The sequence below is a fragment of the Suricata suricatta genome, chromosome 2 (assembly GCF_006229205.1).
Source record: "Suricata suricatta isolate VVHF042 chromosome 2, meerkat_22Aug2017_6uvM2_HiC, whole genome shotgun sequence".
In the NCBI taxonomy this organism is placed as follows: domain Eukaryota; kingdom Metazoa; phylum Chordata; class Mammalia; order Carnivora; family Herpestidae; genus Suricata; species Suricata suricatta.
In genome coordinates this window covers 116,321,438-116,342,579 of record NC_043701.1, presented here as the reverse complement: position 1 = coordinate 116,342,579, position 21,142 = coordinate 116,321,438, and the positions used below count along the sequence as shown (strand labels likewise).

At 38.9% G+C, this 21,142-nt stretch overlaps 1 protein-coding gene across 2 annotated transcripts in view; it reads right to left on the bottom strand.

Moving 5' to 3' along the window:
* Positions 1–5,293: 5,293 nt before the first annotated feature.
* Positions 5,294–21,142, bottom strand: part of PRKG1 (protein kinase cGMP-dependent 1) — a 1,238,870-nt gene continuing 1,223,021 nt past the window's right edge. For both annotated transcript variants that reach the window (XM_029931713.1, XM_029931712.1), the window contains exons 13-18: positions 14,789–14,930; positions 13,400–13,563; positions 9,324–9,446; positions 9,183–9,245; positions 7,875–7,941; positions 5,294–6,233 (exon numbers count right to left, since the gene is read on the bottom strand). In XM_029931713.1, the coding sequence (XP_029787573.1) occupies positions 6,135–6,233; positions 7,875–7,941; positions 9,183–9,245; positions 9,324–9,446; positions 13,400–13,563; positions 14,789–14,930 (658 nt within the window). In that variant the 3' untranslated portion in view covers positions 5,294–6,134. The remainder of the gene's footprint in view (positions 6,234–7,874; positions 7,942–9,182; positions 9,246–9,323; positions 9,447–13,399; positions 13,564–14,788; positions 14,931–21,142) is intronic.

Here is a 21,142-nt window from a genome sequence, read left to right as displayed (position 1 = left end):
GGGGTGGGCTGTAGGCACCTGGGGCTCTACACACAGAGGTTCACTTCATCTTGGCAGGATGGCTGAAGTTGAGGTGGATGTAAGCTGTGTTCTAGAACTCTCCACACATAGAGTGCCCCAAAGAGGCTGCTAGAGCTGAGGCAGGGCCTAGGCTGGTTGGCCCTGGGGTGCTCCATGCTGGGGTGCCCCAGCACTACAGCTAAAGTTAACATGGGCATGGGCTGCTGTGGTCACTGAGCTCTCTGAGCAAAATACACCCTGGGGGGACAGCTGGCACTGAAGTGGGTTCCAGCCTGTTGGCCCATGGTGTTCAATGCAGGGAGAGCCTGGGTCAGGCTACTGGCCAAGACTGGTGTGGTCGGGAGTGTTCTGGGGTGCTCTGTGCAGGGGTCCCGTGGTGCGGTGGCTGGAACCATGTCCATAACTTTTTATGGACTTTTTCCTTTTCTCTTTTACCTTATCATTCATTCTTGAAATGCTTTTCCATGAATCTGCTTTTCCTGTTTGTCTTCCATGGATGTATATAAACATTTTCACCAAAATTATATGCTAAGGTGCTTGTTAAAAACATACATTCTTGTGCTATATCAAAATAACTGTGGGCGATGCTGGAAATGTTTTCACTGTATTTCCTAGATACATATTATGACATTTATGTTTAAAGAACACTGGCTAAGAACCTATGTCTTGAGCCTATTACTATCTATGACATCTATGCCAGCCTTTAGGATTATTAGTGATACCTTATTTTCTTTTTTAAATTTGGTCGTCTTCTTTCTTCTTTTTTCTTCTTCTATTATTGTTGCAAGAGACTTTAGCCATCTGGCTTTGCTAACAGACAAGTGGATAGATTTGTTTTTTGCCCCATAGACTCACCCTGGGTGAAAAACACAGTTGTAATAGGTAAACATTACTGGTTTTTATCCAGTTTATGGGCCTTTTGAGTTGGAAAGGAGAAATATGGAACACAAAGAAACTCTGAATAAGGGATCTTAGGGGAAAAAAGATTGGTATGGTGGTTAGTCTGTGTTACGAGCTTTACACATTTAGGGCTATTACGAGATTCTACGGGCAGATCTGCAAGCATGTCATCAAGCTGGATGACCAACAGTACATTCCTGTCAAATTTATAGTTGATTACTGCTGTAATAGGTAATTGTGTTTAGTGATTTACTTCAATTGCAATTAACTTATGCAAGATGGGACACTGCTGTAAATGTAACGTCCTCCCCATCCTTCACACTATCTTTGCATTGATCTACGATTGTAGATTGTAGATTGATTGTAATCAATCAATACAAAAAAAAAATCACTCCAGGATCAAAGACCACTGTTCTTAGATCAAGGGTATGAAAATCACAGAATATAAGGGAAGGCTACTGAACATGATGGTTAAGTTCCATTTGCAGAAGAAATGAAATTATTGGATGTGCTATAGACAAAGATTCAGGAAGTTGGGTTTCATAGAAATCCATTTTAGTCATAGCATTATACAAATTATCTTTTTGATTTTTTTGCCTAGTTCAGAGTTTGACCAAGGGTAGCCCAAACAAGGAGTGTGTGTGTGTGGAGGGTGGGCGAGTAGGGAGAGGTAGGGGTGGTGGTGCACAGAACACTGCTGAGGTTGGCATTTGGGTGGTATCTACATTTGCTTTTCTGTTCACACTGGATGGCCTGATTTATCCCTACTGAATTCTTTAAACTTATCTGCTAGACTCTTCTCTGTCGGATCATAATACATGGTGTTGTGACGCACGCCAGGGTCATAAGCAATCTTTTGTTGTAGTGACATTCTCCAACGGTGTTACAGGGTATCTCCATCCCACTATGACTCATCTGCTCTGTTCTTGAAATCTTGTCTGGAATGAAACATCAACTAAGTTCAAAAGTAATTATTTTTTTATTTCAACTCTATAAAGTATACAACAGGCACTCGGCAATTACAGCTGCAGGAAAAATACAGAGCAAATCAAAGCAGGTTAATTTTATGAAAAAGATTTTAATCTACATCAAAAGAGTGCAAGTGGTCAATGACCATTTGATGACAGTGGTTGCATTCTGACTAACAAAGGACTCTTTCATGTAGAACAGATTGTAAGAGGACAATCAAATAACCATAGCTGTAAGAATACAAAAGAACTGACCAATTGTAAAAACATCATACAATGAAATAAATTGGACAGATGATGCTTAAAGAAATGTCCCTTTCCTTGGAAAGCCCAAACCTCTGAGTCATTGTCAAGGTCCCAGAGCTCTGTTAATTCAGGGGCAGATAAAGAGGAGGGCTAACGACACATTTCCATTGTTTATCTTCCCAGGTCTCTTACAAACATGCCTCCTACCTGATTTGCATATACAAGAACTCAGAAAGCATCCTGTTTTGTTGAGGAGTGCGCTAAGGTATATTTCCCTCATTGGTTTCATAACGAGGTGTCACTTTCCAATTTTTCTTTAGAGTTGGATCGTTATCAATGGAGTCTATAAAATGAGGCAATAGAACTTCACTGCACTAATTTTTTTAAACTGGATCTGCACAGCTTAGCAAAACAGGAATACCTGTGTACAGACTGATAGTATGTCATAGATTAATTTGACCTGCACATACATTTATACATTTCACAGAAATGACGCTGTATCTCAGTAACAGATACACGGCTCTGGTACATGTAACAGAAATAAGAGAACAACTTCATCATTTCTGTAATTCATCAATATTATATAATAAAGGCTTAGAAATTGTTAGCAGAAAGAACTGTAAAACGCAGCAAGCTAAGAAAGGACAACATTTTGAGGTGTATTTGTCTTTGTCATGCAGCATAACACCAAATTTGTTTTTTAATAGGATGCCATGAATTTAAGGCACTTGCAACAATGCCAGATAGCCAGGTCATGTTCTAAACTATGGAACAGATGAAACAGTACAGTTGACATATTTAATTATACTGACAATTATGACATTAATTCAAGTCTACTTGGACCTAAAAACGTTATTCAATACAAATAAGATGAAATAATAATGCTGTGAAACACTAAAAAAAGGTATATGTACCACAAAATATCACACAAAAATATCTATTTACATAAATATTTGTCTGTGGTCCTATTGTGAAAGAAAACATTGTTATGGATAATGCACAGATCACCTCTACGGTATGAAATCCATTCTAGCATCCTTAAGTTCACCGTTAGCTCAGTCATTTAGAAATGAAACCAGAGAAATTCAGTAGTTGAATTTATATATTACACATGTGTGATTCACATGCAAATCCCATAATTTTAAGAAACATGACTTGTAAAGAATATAATCAAAATAAATTCATTCTCAATGCCACATGGATCTGATTCATATGTGAATAACAAAGAAGATACAAACATAAAAATCATTTATAGCAAATTTCCAGAAATCATTTTCTCTAATGTACTCAATTTATCTCAAATATCATGATGCCCCTTTCCTTTGGCAGTTTTCAGTTTTCCTGTGCATCGAGATGCACAGAAAGCCCTTATTTCCCAGACTCAAAGTATTGACAAGAAAGTCAGTTAACAAATCACACAAGTTGGCACTATTCTAACTTATCCAGATATTCTTCAGTGTAAGAAAATGGAAGAGTATGAAAAATTCAGAAATAAAGTGAGATGCGCCTTACGAAGCTGACCGTGAATTTTAGCCCTAGTGTCTTCATTAAGACAAGATTTAAATCCTTAAATTTTCAATGCCTAAGATTAGATGACTGTTAGCAAGTTTTGGAAGATGCAGTTCACCTTTGTTTGTTAGTGATTGCTTTAGACATCCTAACACAGTGCCACAGGTGAAATGAACGGAGATAGAGTGACAGGTGGGAGAGATGGCTGACAGTTCCATTGAGCCCAATGCTACTTCTTCATCCCTCAGAGAACTTGTACATTGTTGTCTTAGACTTGAACCATAGTTCCAACATCCACAGTAAGGGCTAGGCTCTAGGGTGATTGGGGTATTTGAAAAACTGCAGGAGCAGATTCTCTTAAATAATGAAATAATGACTAGATAAACTTAATATCTAGCAAATCATTAGCATGCCAAACCTCTCTTTCAACAAAAATCACTGAATACTGACCATGATATTGAAATTAGATACTTTTAAAAGCCCAGTTAAAAGCAATATAAAAAGTCTGAAATAGCACTCAGAGCTGGATTTTAGGTTGGCATGTTGTATATTCTGAAATCTGTAGAAGAAAGTGGATATCTTGGGGAAGAAATTGATCTTAAGCAGAACTCTAACACAAGAGTAACAGTAACATCTTGGGATCAAAGTTTAAATTTAACTTTATTCTGATTATCTATAATATGCCATTATTTTTATTCCCTAAATGTTTCTTAGATCATTATGTGTTGAGATCATATTCTAAGGTAGTCTTAGTATGAAAACTTCAAACATATTATAATCTATGCCTTCCTGGATATGATATAATGACCTCTATGGGCATAGTTTTTGCAAAAATGTCTATATTTGATTGACTTCTAAGAAAATTATCTACTGGAAAAAGACAAACTTCAGTTTCACATACCAAATTCACACACAGCTCCAAATGAGAATGACAGCTTGTAAGATGATGTGGTTGTCTAGGCAGGTGTAACCCTACTTGTCCAGGAAAAGCTTCCAAAAGTCTGGTCTCTGCTGTTTAGAATAGCTCACAGTAGTCAATTCACCAGCCAATAAAGGATTCACTTCAAACTGTTGATTCTTTTCCCCTCATGAAAAAAGCAAATCAGTAGTTTGGTACTTTCAAATACATTCCAGGATGGTAACAGTTCTGTCCTTCTCAGTGAAAATTTCTGCTTAAGAAATCAGAGTCCTGTTTTCTCCTCTACTCTCCTGCACACATGAACTCACGTTGGCTCATGCACAAAATGGTAATCAGCGCCCGGCCAGGTCTTGTCCTGTTCCCTGACCTCACACAAGCCAGCTTCCTCATCTGGTAAATCTCGATGATTTCGTGCTTTCTTTTTCCTCTTGATTTTCTTTTTGGTTCAGGCCTAAGACAAGAAGCCAATTGAATGGGTTTTAGTCACCTTTCCCCTCAATCCTAGACTATGTTGTGTAAATGAAATCGGACAGGAGTTTCGTTGGTAAATGTAGAGAAAATGCTGGAGTCTCTGGCTACACAGGTGATGACTAGAGTTTGTGTTGTCTGCTCAGACACGGACATCTACAGATGAAAGATATACATAGCACCTGTATCGTTTTATTATTTTTGGATGGATTTTTATCCCTCTCCACCCCACCCCCACCCCGTCCCCACCCCGAGGGTTTATTTTTATAAAAGGGATTCTTTTAAGCCTCAGTGTGTCAGGTAATAAACAAAAATCAATTGGCTGCTAGTCACTGATTCCCAGGACCATCTTGAAGCACAATATTTAAAAATATATGAAATGGTTTGTGAATTGCTTTTTTTTTTTTTCCACTCGGTCATGCCAATTTATCAAAGAAGAAACAAACAAATGTCATGCAGGTTGTGGGTGTTTTCAGTCCTCCGTGAAAACGCGTCTATACCCCGCCATGAGGCTCACAGCAGTTGTGCTTTGATCGTGTCAGTTTTTAAAATCTGTCAGAAAGGAAAGGGAACATTCAGCCTCGTCATCAGCACTGCTGGGAAAAAAATCGGGAACCGTCTAGCACTGGCTTGACATGAACCCCGTGACCCATATGCGTGGCCCTCTTTTGTACGGTATGTACACCGGCCAGCACTGATAGATCCCACGGCCTCACGCGAAGGAAAGGAAGAGCCCAGGTTTGTACCACGGTAACTACCGTGCCCTTTTCCTAGGTTGAAGTATTTCTTACAGTCTTTCAAATTATAGTCAGAGCAAAGCAAGATCGTTGCAACAATAGAAAACCTCTCTTTACTGGTGAAAGGCTTTGCTTCAGGACCACCATGTCAACTGCTATTTTTAGCATCAAACAGAAAACATGGAAAGAGCACTATTGTCATCTAAGCAATAAGTCCTAATGCCACTGTAGTTACTGGAGCAGCATCGATCAAAGGCATCATGGTGACCCCGAGCACTAATCTTCTCCCCGTCCCTCAGGCTTGCTGGCAGCTGTGTCTCGGAGAAAGCTGGCTTCAGCAAGGCAGAAGCAGGCAAGAGAGACACGCTAGAAGTCTATGTCCCAGCCCGAGTTGTCATCAGGTGGCGGGTCGTCGTTGTCCTCAGGGAAACTGTCAAAATTGCTTGTGTCTGTGGGTGATGCAACCTGCAAACAAGAGAGGGGGTGAAACAAGGGATTTCTTGACTTTTTTTTTTTAAGGAAAATAACACAAACTAGAATTTTAAAAAAAATTTTAATGTTTTATTTATTTTTGATACAGAGAGAGACGGAGCATGAGAGGGGGATGGTCAGAGAGAGAAGGAGACAGAGCTAGCTGTCAGCACAGAGCCCGACGCGGGGCTCGAACCCACGGACATGAGATCTGACCTGAGCCGAAGCGGAAGGCTTAATCGACTGAGCCACCCAGGCGCCCCCAAACTAGAATTTAAAAAAGCATTCTTTATTCATTCCCCAATCAATGACTATTTTTTGAGTGATCACCTGGTCGCAGGTTTTATGCTTTTTAGTGGGGCCAAGTGTGATGTATAAAAATAGATATGGCTCTTGCTCTACTCTGGTAGGGAGTACACTGTAGGATTCAAACAAGTAATCACAGAAATCTACAGATGACTATAAGGTTTGCTTTGTGTTATGAAGAAAAAAGACACGAGAGGATGAGTGATGATGGAAAGCCTCTTTGAAAAAATAGTTCAAGACTAAGAATTGATGAGTTCAAAAAAGAGGCTGTAGCACGTGCAAAGGTCCTGAGGTGAGAGAGAGTGCTTCATGCTGTGAAGTAATCAAAAGAGGTCAGTGTGGGTGCTGTATAAGATGGGATAAGACTGGAATCAGAAATGAGAGAAATAGGCAGAAATTAGGTAATGTATAGCCCTGAGGACCATCTTAAGTCTTTTGTGTGTTTACTTCAAGTATAATAAAAACCATTTCTAACCTCAATCAGAACTCTTGGAAGTTTCTTGGGCCAAGTCCAATCTGTAGAGCATCAGTAAAAGCAGCACAAAATCCATCCTTTAGTTTCCCTCATATTCTATGATATTGAGAACCTTTTATATACTAATATTGAATGAGATATATATGGGTATGTCCATAAGTTTTTCCCATTCAATATTACTATTGCATGAAAAGAAATCCCTGATCAATTTAGGCAAGTATAATTTAGGCTTACTCTTTAACCCTCCAAGTTTCTGATTCTCCTCTTGTTCTAAAAACAAAACTCCATGAACGCTATTAGAATCTGCGACATGAGCCACGGTAGTGGGGTTTTCGTTTGTGAACAGGCTTAAGCACTGAGAGAAATAAATCTTAGAAGTAGGGAAAGTGTTTCTGAAAACAGAGCTGCCTTGAGTTAGTCCCAGGGAAAAGAAGTGGATGCCTGAAAGGCTCAGGGCCACAAAGCAGTCCTGTGCCTCTTTGTAAAGATGCAGCATGTTTTTTTAGACAGATGCAGTCATAAATAGATTGCATGTTTACCTGTTTCTATTTCAAGTTAATGCAGTGCAAACCCTGAGTCACCCTCAGTGGGCTGCTATTCAGTGAAAAACCTGATATGTTCAGAAAAGACAGTTAAGGAAGAGAATCCTTTTCATTTAGAGCCCAAGGAAAGGACAAATACATTACAATGAAAAAAAGGTAATGGTAAAATACACATACAATAACCATCTCCTAACTGACCTGTTTTTAAGTTTGAATTTTAGATACTACTCTAATGTGGTCTTTCTGTAGTTTCTTTAATCTGATCATAGGCTAAAACTGTGTCACACAGTAGAAGATGGAAATTCTACTTACGCTTGGTATTATAGGAGGTGTCAAGGTGCCTTTTCTTAAGCCTTCCCAGTTAAAGCCCTCAAACCATCTAGGAAAGGGGGGAAAAAGGGGTTGGTTAAAGGCATTTGACTACAGAGCTGAAACTTCACTACAACATATCTGACGTGCACGTCTGATGGGAAGCAGAGAGGCGATCATTCTCTGGGTGACAAACATGGATTCTGTTTCACTGGAAACTTTTACAATTAACTTATTTTATGCAATGCATATTTTTAAAAAATCTACTTGTTGTAATACCTAACACCAGTTGGAAATAACTCCTTTTTTTCGCCTAGCAATTTCATCATCATGTCTGTATGACCTTGTTCCTGTAAAATGTCATGATATGCTTGGCCCTGAGCCTTACAGGACATCTTATGTTAAGCGGTGGAATCAGGGCATGAAAAGGCAGCACAGGAAAGTATTTTTCCAGCTTTGCACGGATTCACTGGCAGCCGCAGTTAATTAACCTTTTCACATCACTGTATTCGTCAGGTATAGCTCTGACTTGGTACTTTTTTTGTGTTCCCAGAAGAAAACATTAAATATGCAATACTAGGGTCATAATAATTCCTAACAAAATGTCCACACATTTAATTTAAATAAAAGACGGAAGGTATTTTGTGTTCAGATTTTCTGTGAAAACGAGGAGCAGATAACATTGTTTTCACCAGTAGCAAACGCTTACACCAAATTCTTAGCAAGTGTTAAGTTTTTAGGTATTTAGGTATGTAAGCCTTCTTGTATGGATGTGAATTTCCTGTGAGTGTTACACAAACAGACTAATAAAAAACAACAAGTTGGTCTTAGATTAGCCCTCAGATATCCCATTAATTAGGTAAGGTTTAATATATAAGAGGCTGCTGTCATTTAAAAACAACACTGTGCTCAGTACTTTGTTTTATCATCTAATTGGGAAGTGGCTGGAAAAATATATTCCAATTTTAGTCTAGGAAACGAGGCATGATATGGTGGAGGACTTGTGTTTTTGATATTCTGGTAGAGAATAGAATCTCGGAATTAAAAGTACATATTTCCTCTTGGCGCCCGAGAGGAAAAATGCTCTTTATGAGTTGGGAGTCACTGAATTCAGTGAATCAGTCACTTTCTATGACATCGCATGTATCTGTGATGTCCCCAGGACACAAGCAGAAGGGCCTTCGGTCAGAAGGCTAACTGGTCTGACCGTCCCCTGGGCGCCCCCACGGGCGTCCTGCGTCAGTCACACAGCCAGTCGCTCAAAAGAACAGCCTGGGAGGTGCTGTCTGCACCCTCCCAGGGAACACTTACTTGTGCTTTTGAATATCTTTCACGCCATTTTTCAAATTCCCTAGTCTTTCTGATGGGTTATCCCTGGAAAGAAAATAACAACTGTAAGGGATCCTATCACATTCCCATTATGATCCTTTCAAACGTGGCCAGAATGCTTACCTGCATAGTTTTTTAATTAAATTAGCAGCATTTTTGACAATCTTCTTTGGAAATTCTATCATGTCAATCCCCCTCAGTATGATGTTATAGGTTTTCATAGGGTCTGGGCCTGAGAACGGCGGGCTGCCAAGGTGAGACGTGAAAAGAGAATCAGTTGTATTTTCTAAATAAGTAGTCCTAAATTGTAATTCCAGAAGTGCCATCAGTTCTTATTTGGGGACGTATACTAGTTGTAGTAATGCAGAATGATGCTGGATTAATAGCAAAATGACGTGGAAACCTTTTTGAGTAAATCACATAGCGAAGCCATATCAGAGGCACCTGGGTGGCTCAGTCAGCTAAGTGTCTGACTTCAGCTCAAGTCATGATCTTGCGTGTCATGGGTTCAAGCCCTGTGTGGGGTTCTGTACTGACAGCTCGGAGCCTGGAGCCCGCTTCAGATTCTGTGTCTTCCTCTGTTTCTCTGCTCGTCCCCCACTCATGCTCTATCTCTCAAAAATAAAATTAAAAAAAATACAAAACCCTCCAAAACCATAAATGGGTCAAGTTTGTCAGCCATTCCTCTCATGTCTTATTAGTACATCAAGCATGTCTTTTGCTGTCCTTATCCATTCAAGATGCTTCTTCCACTTTCTAACCCTTTTCCTGCACTTATCAGCTCACTGATTACACTCAGCATGAAGTCCAAAATCACTAGATCCCTACAGGGATGCCAGTGCTAGGACTCCACATTTTGCTAACACTGTCCTCACTCACTGGGATCAGGATGCCATGTCTGCTTTCTGTTCCTCTGAAGTACCAAGCATTTTCCCACCTCAGAACGCTGTTCATTTTGCCTGGAAAGTTCTTCCCATACTTGTCTGGCTAAAGAGTTATGTTGCTTCCCCCCATCTACTCTGATCAATCTATGGGATGGAACTGGTCCCATGACCTCTAACAACTAACATAATGCAATGATTTAGTTTAATACTTGAATTTAAACTTGATTTTATTTCTTTTAAAGTTATCTCCAAACCCAGTGTGGGGCTCAAACTCACAAGCCAGAAATGAAGAGTGTTCCACAGACTGAGCCAGACAGGCACCCCTTGAGTTGAGACTTTAGAGAGTCACCTGCCATGCTCTCTTCCACCTTCCTTAGTTTTTTCACATCATGTAGCTGTCCATTTCCCAGTACTGCCTATCTTGCTTCCTTTGCTAGAGATTGATTGGCCATATAAGCAAATGGCTATTTCTGGGCTCTCTCTTCTGCTCCAATGGTCTGTGTGTCTGTTTTTGTGCTACTACCACATGCCTTTATTAGAGTTTTGTAGTGTATCTTGAAATCTGGGATTTGTTCTTCTTAGGACTGCTTTCATTAGTCAGGAACTTTTGTGGTTCCATACAGATTTTAGTATTATTCTAGTTCTGTGAATAATGCTATTGGCATTTTCATAGGGATTACACTAAATCTGTACAGTGCCTTGTGGTCATATGGACATTTTAACAATATTAATTCTTACCATCCATGAGGATAGGCCATCTTTCCATTTGTTCCCAATTTCTCTCATCAAAATTTTATAGTTTTTGGAGAACAGGTCTTTCACCTCCTTGGTTAAATTTATCATTAGTCACTTCATTCTTTTGGGTTCATTGTAAAAAGAATTGCTTTTTTAATTTCTCCTTCTGCTTTGTTAGTATAGAAATATAACAGATTTCTATATATTAGTTTTCTGCTGAAAACTGGCCAACAGACTTATGGGGTTTCCCTTGTACATAGCTATAAGACTTTTCCTGGCTTTTAAAATTCTCTTTGAAATTTTATCTTTCTTTTTAATTTATTTTTTATATGTTTATTTATTTTGAGACAGAAGAGAGGGAGAGAGAGAGAGAATCACAAGCAGGCTCTGTGCTCTCAGCACAGACCCTGATGCAGGGCTTGATCCCATGAACTGTGAAATCATGACCTGAGCCAAAATCAAGAGTAGGACACTTAATCAACTGAGCTACCCAGGTGCCCCTAATCTTTTGACATTTTAAATATGTGCCATGGGTTTATCTTGCTTGGAATTCTTTGAACTTCCTGAATCTGGATGCCTGTTTTGCTAGGATAGGAGAGTTTTGAGTTACTGTTTCTTCAAATATGTTGTCTGCCCTTTTCTCTCTCTTTTATCTTTCAGGGACCCAGATAAAAGAAATGATTGTTTGCTTAATGTTGTCCAAGAGATTCCTTAATTTTGATTTTCAAAGATTCCTGTTATTTAATTAATTAATGCTGTTCACTTGGGGTGCTTTCCATTACCCTGTCTTCTAGATTGCTAAGCCATTCTTCTATTTATTCCGTTTAGCGTATTTTTCATTTCAGTTACTGTATTCCTTAACTCTGTTTTTTTTTTTTTTTGTAGTTTTCTATTTGTTACAGTTCTCACAGAGTTCACCCATGGTTATCTCTATTTCATTTATGTTTTTGGAGTTTTGTGCTCTTTTATTTGGACCATATTCCTCTCTCTCATTTTGATTGGCTTTCTTTATTTCTGTGAGTTAGGCAGAACCACTACTTCTCCTAGACTTGAGGGAATGATCTTGTGTGTGGTCATCCCTGTGTAGACTGTGTTTGCCTGGTCACTTTGGCTGACTCCGTAGAGCCATTGCTACCATGGGCTCAGTGGCCTGGGTCCCTCTGTTGGGACCATCCTGTTGGGATAGCCAGAGGCAAGTGTGCATGGGTTGAGGCTGTTCTGGAGTTGTCTGTGCTAAAGGCCCCCTGGTAGAACAGCTGAAGTGGACAGATGCCAGGAGTCATGGGACTCTCCACACAGAGGGCCCTCTGGCAGGACAGCTAGAGCCAAGGTGGGCATGGGCCGGGGATCCCAGGCTACTGCACACTGGGTGTCTGGGCAAGTCATCTAGAGCAAAAGTAGGGCATGTCTAGAGTGTCCGGCACCTGCTTTATCTTGGTGAGATGGCCGGAGCCTTAATGAGAACTGACCAAGGGTGTCCTGGTGTGTGTCTGGGGCCAGACTAGTGGGACATCTGAGGTTAGGGGGCTGGGGCTCATTGTGGTGGGAAGCCAGCTATGGTGCCTGAGCTCTGTTCCCCTCTGCACAATCAGGGTAAAGGGAAAACATAAGTAGAGGTACTTGCCAGCCCCGCAGACCTGCAGAGTCCCTGCCACTTGGCAAAGCTCTAGGGCTGGTTCGTTTCTTTGAAGTTGCCCTTTTAAGCCATGACTCCTGTTTCTGTGCCCAGGTCAGATGCATCTGCTCTCTGTCTCTTTGTACTTTCCTCCTCACTGCAGCTCCTGGTATCAGGGTTGGGGCCCGCTATGTTCTTGTGCCCCCAACTCTCTCTGTATCTCCTGTCAATCTCTGTGTGACCTCTGTATCTTCTGTTGTGTAGAAGCCATTCAGTCAGCCCTCAGTTTCCCATCAAGGTTTTCTACATGAAGCTTCTCCATGTCTTTGCCCACTATTGTCCTTCTAGTCACGCCGTGGAATGTCCTGTCCTTGCTCTGTGTGTCCCAGACCAACACCCAGCCCTGAACTCCAGTTTATAATGACCCTACTACTCATTGCCTCCCATGCACGGCATGGTGGTGTATTTGTTTTTCTTCTTGTTGAGGACCTTAAAGTCTGTCTTAGACCTGGAAGTATCCACAGTACCTTTTTTTTTACTTGCTGATGGCTATAATATTAGTACACTAAAGACCTGCAAACCATTCACATTCCATTTAAGTATAATATTTGTTAACATGTCCTCTTATTTCCATACATAGTTGACCCTGAATATTTTTATAACAGTATTATCCCCTTTGCTTCAAAGTGATGAGGCTTAAAGATCCCAGGTTATTCCACAGTCTCACATATGTACAAAGAATTAGTAATGATGAGGCCAAAGGTTGATGTTGAGATCCCTGCCCTCATCCAACACATTTTAGAGTTTGTCTTATGAATTCCTGAGCACCTGCACTAGTAACCGAAGTGCTGCATCAAGATAGGGTGAAATGTGCTTTACAAAGTTCTAATCAGAGTGACAAAGGCAGGGGTGTGCAGCTGTTTGCTGCTCTATTTCTATCAATGGCTCTCTGTCAATGTCCGTACCTGCCAGTCAGAAGCTCATACATCAGAATCCCCAGGGACCAGTAGTCAGCTGAGATGTCGTGGCCTTTGTTCAGGATGACCTCTGGGGCCACATACTCAGGAGTCCCACAAAAAGTCCATGTTTTCTTTCCAAATCCTATTTTCTTTGCAAAGCCAAAATCAACCTTACAAAGGGAGAAAAACAAGTTATTTCAAGGCACGGACATTACGCTTAAAAGCAGGGAGTCACTTAGCTGAAGTGCACGGATTATAAAAAAAACAGACGCATATCCCCATAGTCCTAGGCTCTAAATGGAGTCCTCTGTATTTCAAACAGGCAAAGCCTCCCTGAGCAAACTCAGTTTCAATAGGAAAAGTTAAAACCTGAGTATAGGACAAAACTCACATTATTCAAAATAAAGGTAAGTGTTTCTTTCCAGAAATATTTTCCATTTTTCCTCCTTTCCCGACAATGGAGGTTGGGCCATAACACCTTTACGTAAACATTTTAAGAGACTAGCTGGACCTACTTGACAAATTTTCCAGAATATATGTGATTTCTGCTGGATTTAGGAAGCTGACATGAGAAGACACTTCACTGCTCAAAGAACCTGTAACAAAATTTATCCCTGCCCTGACTACACACCAACAGGGATAAAATGCAAATGTGTTCTTTGTTTTTCTAGAAATCTTTCTCACTGAAGGAGGATCAAATACAGAAAACCTATCTTTTTTTCTAAAATGATTTGGTCGAGAACACACATAATGAACAGCCATTGATTTGATTTCCTTGAAAACCACATGCTGAGTAGACAGTCTAAAAACTTTAAAAAAGAGAATTAGGGACTGACATTCAAAGCCCACCAAAATTGTACATTTTATGATAGAACTTCCGTCCTACAGTAAGTCTTTAGAGTGCTTGACAGATTTTATTATTATGATCACTATTACTATAATTCAAATGGCTTCGATAACTGCCCACTGAGTTTTTCCTGTTAAGATTATACTTAAATCTAAAATGTTAAAATGATTCATGGTTTTCTATAATGTAAGTATTCATTCCCTGTGAATTGCAGAAAGTGGACAAGAGAAAGGTCTACAAAGCTCTTCTAAAGTCTATGGACACAAGTCCCCAAGTTGGAGCCCATTTAAACACTGTCTGCCAAGACAGCATTAATTTAAACTTAGCAATTTAATTTCTTACAACTTCTGCATCATTTGAAAGAATAGGTAGTTGAAAGCATTAACACTAACAACTGTTTTTAAGAAAAGGAAAATGGAGATTTATAAAGGAAAGGAAATGAGCATTTATAAAGGAAAATGAAGATTTTAATGTTAGGAAATGAGCACAGCTTTGTTAACAAATATTTTAAAACTGCGGGACAGAAACCATGTGTAAAATGCACTGACCAGCTTGGTGTAGCCTCGGTGGTCCAGGATGAGATTTTCTGGCTTGAGGTCCCTGTAAATGATTCCCTTGGAATGCAGATAGGCAAATGCTTCCACCACACATGCGGTGTAAAATCTGGTCGTAGAATCTTCAAATGAACCTCTGAGAGAAAACAAAAGTATAGAAGGCATTAGTTTCTCTGATAGGGTTTTACTTACTTTTTCTCATTTCATTATATTCCTGTGCCAGGTTTGACCTTGGAGACCAATGTCCTATGGCCAAATGCCATATGATTGGCATTGCCTTGGGCTTTCCAAAGCCCTTGAGGATCAAGTCCAAGAATTCTTTGCCCTTGGAAATGGGATAGTTAACTCTACCCTCTGGTAAGCACTGAAGTGGAGCTCAAGTTCACACCTTCGCCTGTACCCTTCCCGGCAGCCCTCATCCTCTAAGGAGACACAACTACAGTGGTGGTCAGGTGGGAGACAAATCCTACTTTAGAGCTGTCTACCAAAGGGTTGTTTGGTAACGCAGAAGTTTATGAGGTCAGTCATGTTTCTTTTTAGAGGGCTTGGTTTTGAATTTTCCTAAATAATACAGATACAGTTCATAAGAGTATGAATAAAGAGATTACTGTTTTCAAAGAGCTGCTTTGGAAATGACGTGTGATGCTATGTTGCAATCATCTATCACAAGCTAAATATTCTGCTTTTGAGAATTTTTCCAGCAAGAGAAATAATACCTATGTCCCACACTATTGCCTTCTTATTAAGAGAAGATGGGGCTAAGAGACAATTAGAAGGACACAGGTACTCAGAAGGGAATAGAGATGAGTAAACTTGATTCTGATGTTTAGCAAAGAACATTCACTCTCTCTGTCCTCCCTCTCTTTATTTATTTAATAAAATAACTATAAATGGAAGGAGAAAAAAACATTGGCATCTAAGGTTAGCTCCTTGATTCCATAGCAGAAACTTTATACTTTAGCTGTTTTCTTCTATGAAATTCTTTAAAAAGATACCTTGTAGGTCCCTTTTTCCCAAGTAGTAAACACTGAAACACAATATAATGATTTCATGATAATTCAGGAATATTCGGGTGAATGTCTGCTCCACAGGAGGCTGAGATGTGTGAGATGTGGCACGAGAACAGCACACAGGTGATTACAGGTAGCCCACAACAAAAGGTAGCTTGAACTTGCTTCCCATGACAGTCCTGACGCTGGTTTGGCATGTTGGGGAGATTTGCTTATTTTTTCAATATGGATGAGTAAGAGCTAATGCACCAGAAGTAAAACATAACTTTTTTTTTTCTTACCAAAAGTGAGTAGTGACTCCAAAGCTAAAGAAGCAGCACCTTTCAAATCATTTTTACAAATACCTAGTTTTTTCCAGAAATTTCCTCAACTATTAATGTCCCCTGCGTTGTCACTGAAATAGTTAGCTCTTTCCCAAAGAAATACCTTTCTTTCAAAATACAATTCAGGACATGGGGATAACTACTCTTTAGACCCTAGAATCTTAACTGTAATTTTTAAAATGTTTATTTCTGAGAGAGCACAAGCAGGGGAGGGGCAGAGAGAGAAGGACACACAGAATTTGAAGCAGGCTTCAGGCTCCAGGCTGTCAGCCCAGAGCCCAACGTAGGGTTTGAACCCATGAGCCATGAGATAATGACCTGAGCCGAAGTCAAACACTTAACTAACTGAGCCACCCAGGTGCCCCTCAAATCTTAACTATAGTATCTGTCTTTAACAATGTCTGGATGTGAATTTATAAGGTCAAGAAAAAGTTTCGTTGAGAATAAGTGCATCTGTACTGGGAAATAATACAATTGTTGCAATTGTCTTTGGACCTGGAACTGTCTTTGCAGAGTGAACACTATGTAATTCTGCATGGGATGGGGTAGTGCCCTGCGGACCATTTTTCACTTCCCTGAAAGAAGTATGCTTGTCGATCAAGAGCAACATATTTCTTTCACTGGAGAGGTTATGTGTAGTAAGCAGTGAGCATCCATGTGCAGATAATTAGCACACAGCTTTAACTGTACTGAGTGCCAAAAATGACTCCAGTCCTTCCCCACTGGACAGCTGCAAAGCCATGGCAGAGCCAAAACAAAACAAGACAGTGCAGGGGATAGACCTTTGTCTTATTTCATGTTGAATGCCTTGTTTTAATAAGAAAATGGATTACCTCCTTGTATCGGGATTGTCTAGCTGTGATTTGGGGGGCGTTTTGAGAGCCTACAAATCCTTGGTTGCTATGGGAAGAAGGGATTATTTCTGTAGTTGTGAGTCTGAGCAACGTATCGGTTTTCCTTAATAGTCACTTGACAGTGGGACCAAATGGACAAATATATTGTAAATGTTATAAAGAAAGTGAACACTTACATGAGAGATCAACTGCTCATGAAATCTCTGCTGAAAAGCATTCATGTTTCTGTTCTGAATAAGTGGACCATGAGCAAGAAGATGAAAAAAAAATCCCAATACAGACTCCCATTCATCAGAGAAGGCTATAAGTGAGGAGTATGGAATCTAAAGCAAGAATTCTGGGCTCATATTTGGGTTTCACTTGCTTACTTTCGAGCAACTAACTATATCTTCCTCAGTCTCAGGTTCTCTTGAGCAAAATGGGGCGAATAACAGAAACTAGCTCATTGGGTTGTGGAAAGGATACAAATAATTGATGTACATATTTAGAATTTGTGCCTACACACAACTGGATCCATGATAAGTATCAGCCATTCTAACTCAGAACTAAAACTGTCTTCTTTAGCTACTGTGTCTGAAATCTAGGAACGCTGAATGATACAGGTCTGAAGACTTATGGAGATGGAAGTGAGGGGTCTGTCTTACTTAATTAATGCAGTTATGTAAGTGTTTGCTGCTCTCACTGCCAAGGCTAACTGCCATGAGTCAGCTCTGAAGGGTCTTCTGTTAATTTCAGTTCTTTTCATTTTGTCTAGGCTTGTCACAGATGCACAGGCAAAAATTACTCTTTTACAGTCTGCCAATTTTCACATAAAGTGAACTGACCACCAACATACACCGTTGGGTCTTTAGTTCTTGACAGCTCTGTTTATTTGTGTCAAGGTTTCTCTGATTCTGAGCCATTTTGGAATTTGGAGGGTTCTGCAAAGCTGGTGTCCATTCCTTTAAAAATCTATTTTGAGTCTCCCCCATATATAAGCATATTTGTAACTGATTTTCAGAATTAAATGAAAACATGATCTTAAATCTGTTTCCATGGTAGGTGATAAATCAACATCATGTATGCATACAAAGTATTTACCAGAAACACAGCTTTATCACTAAACCTTTGAAATACACTTCCAGAAAGCAGTCACAAAGCCTAGCATCAGGGTGACTCCAAATGACAAATTACTAGTAGAATTGAAAATGACAACATAAATTTGATCCAAAACCAAAATGAAAGCTTGTTTTATCAACAGAAAGTTGCTTAAAGAAATAAATCAGTGCCCTAAATAGTTCTTCAAAATAATAAATTAGGCCTTGACAGTTGTGTCATTTCAATTAAAACAAGCATGGAAAAAAAGGCCCTTATAGTTTCTCTAGGAATGGATGGTTGTTTTATTTTGGCTAGATGGCAGTAGATAACAATCCGACTGAAAGAATCAGAGGGTTGTGTGTACCTATGGGTAGACTCAACTTTAAATTTAATCACAATGTTTATCAACTTGTCATAAACAGAGTCCTGAAATGACAAAATATGACCAAGACAAAGCAGGTCTGACCAAAGGGTAAGTTCCCTTTTCCCCTTGACTAGTAACACGGATCATAAGTGAGTATAAATATATCAGTTTCAGATGTACGACATAATGATTAATTCTATACATTACTCCTATATGTTACTCCGTGCTCACCATGGGTAAGTGTAATAACCACTGGTCCCCAAACAGCCTTATATTATTGACTGTGTTCCCAACACTGTACTTTTCATCTCTGTGATTGATTTATTTTATGGCTGGAAGTTTGTATTTCTTAATGCCCTTTGTCTTTTTCACCCATCTCTCCACCAACTTCCCCTCTGGCAACCACCATTTTACTCTCTATATTTAAGAATCTGTTTTGTTGTTTTGTTTTCAAGATTCCACACATTTGAGTGAAATCGTATGGCATTTGTCTTTCTTTCTCTGACTTACTTCACTTAGTGTAATACTCCTTAGCTCCATCCATGTGGTAGCAAATAGCAAGATCTCATTATTTTTCTATGGCTGAGTACTATTCCATTGTATATATATATACACCACATCTTCTTTATCCATTCATCTATTTATGAACACTTGGGTTGCCTCCATAATTTGGCTATTATAAATAATGCTGCAATAAACGTAGGAGTACCAGTATCCTTCAACAATGGAGTTTTTGTATTTTGGGGGGGTAAATACCCATGACTGGAATAAAATGAAAATTTTTCATTTTTTGAGGAACTCCTATACTCTTTTACCAGTGGCTGCTGCACTAGTTTGCATTCCCACCAACAGTGCACAAAGGTTCCTTTTCCTCCACATCCTTCCAACGCTTGTTATTTATTTTTTTTTTTTTTTATTGCAGGCATTCTGACAGGTGTTAGGTGATATCTCATGGTGGTTTTGATTTGCATTTTCCTGATGATGGGTGATGTGGAGCATCTTTTCATGTATCTATTAAGCATCTGGATGTATTCTTTGGAAAAATGAATGTTCAGGTTCTCTGCTCATTTTACAAATTTGACTGTTTTCTCATGTTGAGTTATAGGAGTTCTTTATGTATTTTGGAATATTAACTCTCTATTGAATACATCATTTGCAAATATTTTCTCCCATTCACTAGGTTGCCTTCTCATTTTGCTGATGGTTACCTTTGCTGTGCAGAAGCTTTTTTTTTTTTTAATGTAGTCCCTATAGTTTATTTTTGCTTTTGTTTCCCTTGTCTATGGAGATGTATCTGGAAAAATGTCACTAAAGTCAATGTCAGAGAGATTACTGCCTATGTTTTTTTTTTAGGAATTTTATGGTTTCAAGTTTCACAATTATGTTTTCAATATATTTTGAGTTTATTTTGGTATATGGTATAAGAAAGTGGTATAGTTTCATTCTTTTGCAAGTAAATCTCCAGTTTTCCCAAAAACATGTTGAAGAGATTGTCTTTCCCCACTGTACATTCTTGCTTTTGTCATAGATTAATTAACCATGTAAGTGTCAGTTTATTTCTGGGCCCTCTACTCTACTGATTTATGTGTCCATTTTTATGCCAGTACCATGCTGTTTTGATTCCTACAATTTTGTAGTATATCTTGAAATCTGGAATTGTGATACCTCCAGCTTTGTTCTTTTTTATAGATGCTGTGGCTATTTGGGGTCTTTTTGTGGTTCGATACAAGTTTTAGTATTATTAGAGTTCTATAAAAAATGCTGTTGGCATTTTAATAGAGATTGCCATGAATCTGTAGCTTGCTTTGGGTAGTATGGACATTTTAACAATATTCTTCCAATCCACAAACTTGAACTATTTGTATCATCTTCAATTGCTTTATGTTTTATAATTTTCAGAGTACAGGTTTTTTGCCTCCTTGGTTATGTTTATTCTTAGGTATTTTATTCTTTTTGGCACAATTATAAATGAGATTGATTCCTAGATTTCTCTCCTAGTTTGTTATTAGGTATAGAAATACAATTGATTTTGGTATATTAATTTTTTATCTTGCAATATTACTAAATTCATTTTCAGCTCTATTAGTTTCTTTTGATGGATTCTTTAGAATTTTCTATATATAGTATCATGCCATCTGCAAATAGACTTCTTCCTAACTAATTTGTATGGCTTTTATTCCTTTTTCTTGTCTGATTACTGTGGCTAAGACTTCCGGTACTGTATGAATAAAAGTGGTTTGTCTTGTTCTCAATATTCAAGGAAAAGCTTGTATTTTTTCACCATTGAGTATGGTGTTAGCTGTGGGGTTTTCATATATTACCTTTATTATGTTATCATGAATGGACTTGTATTTTGTCAAATGCTTTTCTGCATCTATTGAGATGATTATTTGTTTTTTATATCTTTTCTCTTGTTAACATATCACACTGATGATTTGCCAATATTGAACCATACTTGTATCCCTTGAATACATCTCACTTAATCATGATAAATCATTTCTAATATTTTGTTGAGGGTTTTTGCATCTGTGTTCATTAGAGATATTGGTCTATCATTGTTTTCTGTAGTATCTTTGGTTTTATTTATTATTTAAAAAATTTTTTAAAATTTATTTTTGAGAGACAGAGAGAGACAATGCAAGCATGCGGGGGTGGGGGTGGTCAGAGAGAGACACACACACATAATCTGAAGACAAGCTCCAGGCTCTGAGCTGTTGGCA